We start from the raw sequence: 3,915 nt of genomic DNA on the forward strand, positions 1-3,915 counted from the left end.
ATGAAATTGATGGGTCCATGAGAAAGCGACCTTTCCAAGACGGGGCTGCTGAGTTTCAACATCGATGCATATGAAGCCTACTTGTTTTTTCATGATATATCGTTGTACGTCATTCTATAATTCTTGGTCCACGTCAGGTCACGCCATAGTTCTGTTTCTTCCGGCCACAGGTTCTCTTCCTGCGGAGAGGGTTATCTTTGGTGGTTGGTGCTAAAGTCAATGCCACAAAACTCCACACCGCCTATCGGTAACAGTTGATGCACGTGTATGTGCATGCATGCTGAGTTGATTTATAATGATCTTGAAAATTCTGCACATGCGCCTCCTCCGCATCTGGCTGGTACACCGGCCAGCCCACCAGCGGCATAGTAGCAGGCTAGTATGAGTTACTCGTTCTCATAATTAACCTGCAAATCAGGATCATCTGATAGACTTAAAAATTCCAAATCTCCTTTCGGGGCATGGTAAAACTGGAGGGGATATGGCGGCCGTGAGGAGGGAGTCTATTATTTTGGATCCAAATCTCCTCTTGGGGCCATGCAAGAACAGGAGGCACCGGGCGGCCGTGAGGCGTATTCTTTTTTAGACATACAGTGGAAAGGGAGGAGTCCTGATAGATTGTGAGTTGTTGGAGTCATCAGATTGGGACTTAAAAGGGAGGCGTTGAAAGGGAGGAGTTGTGACAGATTAGGACTGCTTAATCGGTTATTAAAAACAGTTGTACGATAGAGCAAGAGGTGTATGTTTTTTTCTTTTTCGACAATCGTGTGTAAGTGAGTTCTAGTTTGGACTTTGTTAAGTGTAGTTTTTCCACATTAAGAGTAACATAAATACGTGTTTTTTTCCTTTTTGACAATCACGTGTAAGTTAGTTCTAGTTTGGACTTTGTTATGTGTAGTTTTTCGACCTTATTAAAAGTAACATAAGGACGTGTATGTTTTTTTTGACAATCACATGTAAGTTAGTTCTAGTTCAGACTTTGTTACGTGTAAGTTTTCCAATTTAAGAGTAACACAAATCGTGGGGTTAAGATAGATCAATCATATAGATCAACGATGTTATTAATTTTAATGATGTGGATCAACATGGAGCTTGGTGTGGTGCCTCCAATTAGTAAATAAGATATTTCATGTCAATGGGACATGTATAGGAGCCAAATAAGTCTGTTCCTTTCCCCTTTTTTCTTGTTCACAAAAAGGTGGAATGTCTCCTAAATTTCACATAATGATGTTCCAACATAAAAAAAAATTATATCTAAAAGTTTAAGGAGAACAAGCCTTTGTGCCTCATGATTTGGGTATCATAGTTTAATGAACTTCATATTAATGTTCTTTGTAATCAGTATTCTGTTTATAATTCCGCCTAAGAGGCAATGAAGCATCTTTGTGTGTGAGAGAGGGCGTGGGAGAGAGATGGGTATGGAGAGAGATGGAGGGTGTTAGACAGAGTAGGGCGAGTGCGAAACAGTTACGTATTATATTCATACGTGCAATCAGAAAAACGAATTAAAAGACCCATGGCAACAAGACAGGTAACCAGAGAAAAATTTAGAACTATTATTTTTTATATGCCTTGTATCATGTGCGTGCAGTTGGGCAAAAGAAAATTAAAAAGCTCGTGGCACAGCCCACAGGCTTTCAACTAGTATATGTTAGAAAGCTCTAAATATGCTATGTCCAGTGGACAAAAAGTTGATCCAACTCGTTAAAAAAAAAAAAAGTTGATCCAACCATGACTTCTACGAAAAACACCATCAGGCTTCAACGCCAACCTACACTGCCAATTACCATAGTTCAGATATTTTACCAAAACCTGGATTGAGCACAGTCCTTTATCTGTGAAGCAATAATAGTGAAAAGACAAAACAACAAGAGACAGGGAGATCAGGGATAAAAGAAGAGGCGACAAAAAAGTCAAAAAGGAAGCCCCTGCTCAATCGCATTTACCATTTTTGAGCATCTATAGGAAGTGCCAGCACAACATCTAACAGGTGTTAGCAAAAGAAATACAGAAACATGCCCCAAGAACACACCTACAATCTCATTTGTCGGCCTTTGTCGGACTGCTGCTTCTGGGTCTGCAAATTAGTAACATTTTCACGGCATCTCAGATAAAGTTTTGATAATAAATATAATCTCGGTTTAAAAAACCTAGAAAAAGAGAAGATAAAATAAATTAGATAAAATACCTTGATTTGAGTATACCTGCACTAAATCCTTTCATTAACAATCGTTTTGGTAACAGAGAGAGGGTCTGGAAAGAGAGATGGTTCAGAGGAAAGAAAGGGCACAGAGGGGAAGCGGATTACCTATGAGTGGAGGTGAGGATGGAGTCGCATGGCTGGGCTGCTCCCGGACCTGGCGCTGCATGTTGCCGCCGGCGTGCTTCCACTCTTACGTCATGTGCGTCGGGCGTGTGCGTTCCGAGCTGTCGGGCATGTATGTGAGGAGGCCGCGACCATCTTACCCAGACTTCACGCACCGTGCGTGTTGCTGTTGCCGCTGACGCCATCTGCTCGCGGTTGCCTGTTCCTACTTCAGCACACATGCTGCTCTGTGGAGCAAGGTGGATGCGGAGGCAGCGGCGCTCACGATGCAGCGGAGGCGAGCCAATCCGCCTCCCTGGCTCGCATCCACGCCTCTCCTCCTTCTCCGACCGGCGACGCGGAGTTGAGCTCATCCTCCCGTGGCTTCCTCGTGAGCTGGGTGGATAAGGACTTCGGGACACGATGGATCTACTCCCGCCCCAACCAGGCTGCTGTAATGGGGCCTAAGCGACCAGAGATCTCTGGCCTAACTTCTCCGGCCACCCCCACTGCCGGCTTCTTGAGCTGGGGTGGAGGAGGAATGGGGAGAAGGGGTGCGGCGGCCAGTGGTTATCCGAACGAGCAGGAAGGAGGGAGGGGGCCGCGCCATTGGTGTCAAGCGAGAGAGTGAAAACGACCGTGAGGTAATAAAATAGTTTTTATTGCTGTGAAGATCCAACGGCTCAGATGCGCTGGAAGGAAGATCGGACGGTCAACGAAGCGCCAATCGGGGAATGCTCTGGGTGGCCGAGTTGGCCAGCAATCTTATACTCCCTCCGTTCCTAAATATAAGTCTTTTAAGCGGTTTCAATAGGTGTCTACATACGGAGCAAAATGATTGAATGTACACTCTAAAGTATGTCTATATACATCTGTATGTATTCCACTAGTGAAATCTCTACAAAGACTTATATTTAGGAACGGAGGGAGTACGTTTGAATTAGGCCTTTTGCAATCTTAGGTGCTTATGTAGATGTTTAGAAAATGAAATCGGGTTTTTTCTGAATCATAGATGGCTATTTCTACACAAGAGGCGTCTAATTAAGCGCCCATCCTATACAAATAAGAATTGGTGCTTAAAAAAGTCTGATTAATTTCTCTAAGCACCCTCCCTACGCACTTTGCATTGTAAAAGGCCTTAGTTGGTCACACATTCGTAATAAATGACACAATAAATGAATTGTTTTGCTGTGATTAGCACACATAACACAATATATGACACCATTATACTATTAGTTGGTAATAAATTCATAATGAATCGTTTTTATTTATCCCGGCATTTCTCAGCCATTTACATAATGTTTTGCATTTGGATTTATAGTTGTGTTGATGTGTGCTATTGCACGCTTTATTTGTTTCGTAGACAATTTTTTGCGTGGTTTTCTCTATGTTTTCCTTTCATTAAACAAGAGTTATTTGTCGGACATCGCATACAAGTTTTTGGGCCTTGGCATGTTGGGCTATGCTCGGGCTAAAAGACAACTAGCTATCCTGCGCCGAGTTGGGCTTGCTCGTGGCAGGAACGACTCAAACATGCCGATTCAGCTCGGCCTACTGAACTATGTGTCTGCCCCAAGCATATGAGTGGGGTTATTTCTAGCTTGCTGCTC

The 3,915-nt window shown here is 43.4% G+C and overlaps 1 protein-coding gene across 1 annotated transcript; it reads right to left on the minus strand.

The window, feature by feature from the left end:
• Positions 1 to 1,372: 1,372 nt before the first annotated feature.
• Positions 1,373 to 2,762, minus strand: LOC123412988. Its single transcript, XM_045105935.1, has 2 exons — positions 2,309 to 2,762; positions 1,373 to 2,077 (listed from the first exon to the last, which is right to left on the minus strand). The coding sequence occupies exons 1-2, from the start codon at positions 2,677 to 2,679 to the stop codon at positions 2,041 to 2,043; spliced, it is 408 nt and encodes a 135-aa protein (XP_044961870.1). The 5' UTR covers positions 2,680 to 2,762; the 3' UTR covers positions 1,373 to 2,040.
• Between the last annotated feature and the right edge of the window lie 1,153 nt (positions 2,763 to 3,915).

Source organism: Hordeum vulgare, chromosome 7H, assembly GCF_904849725.1.
Source record: "Hordeum vulgare subsp. vulgare chromosome 7H, MorexV3_pseudomolecules_assembly, whole genome shotgun sequence".
NCBI classification, from domain to species: Eukaryota; Viridiplantae; Streptophyta; class Magnoliopsida; order Poales; family Poaceae; genus Hordeum; species Hordeum vulgare.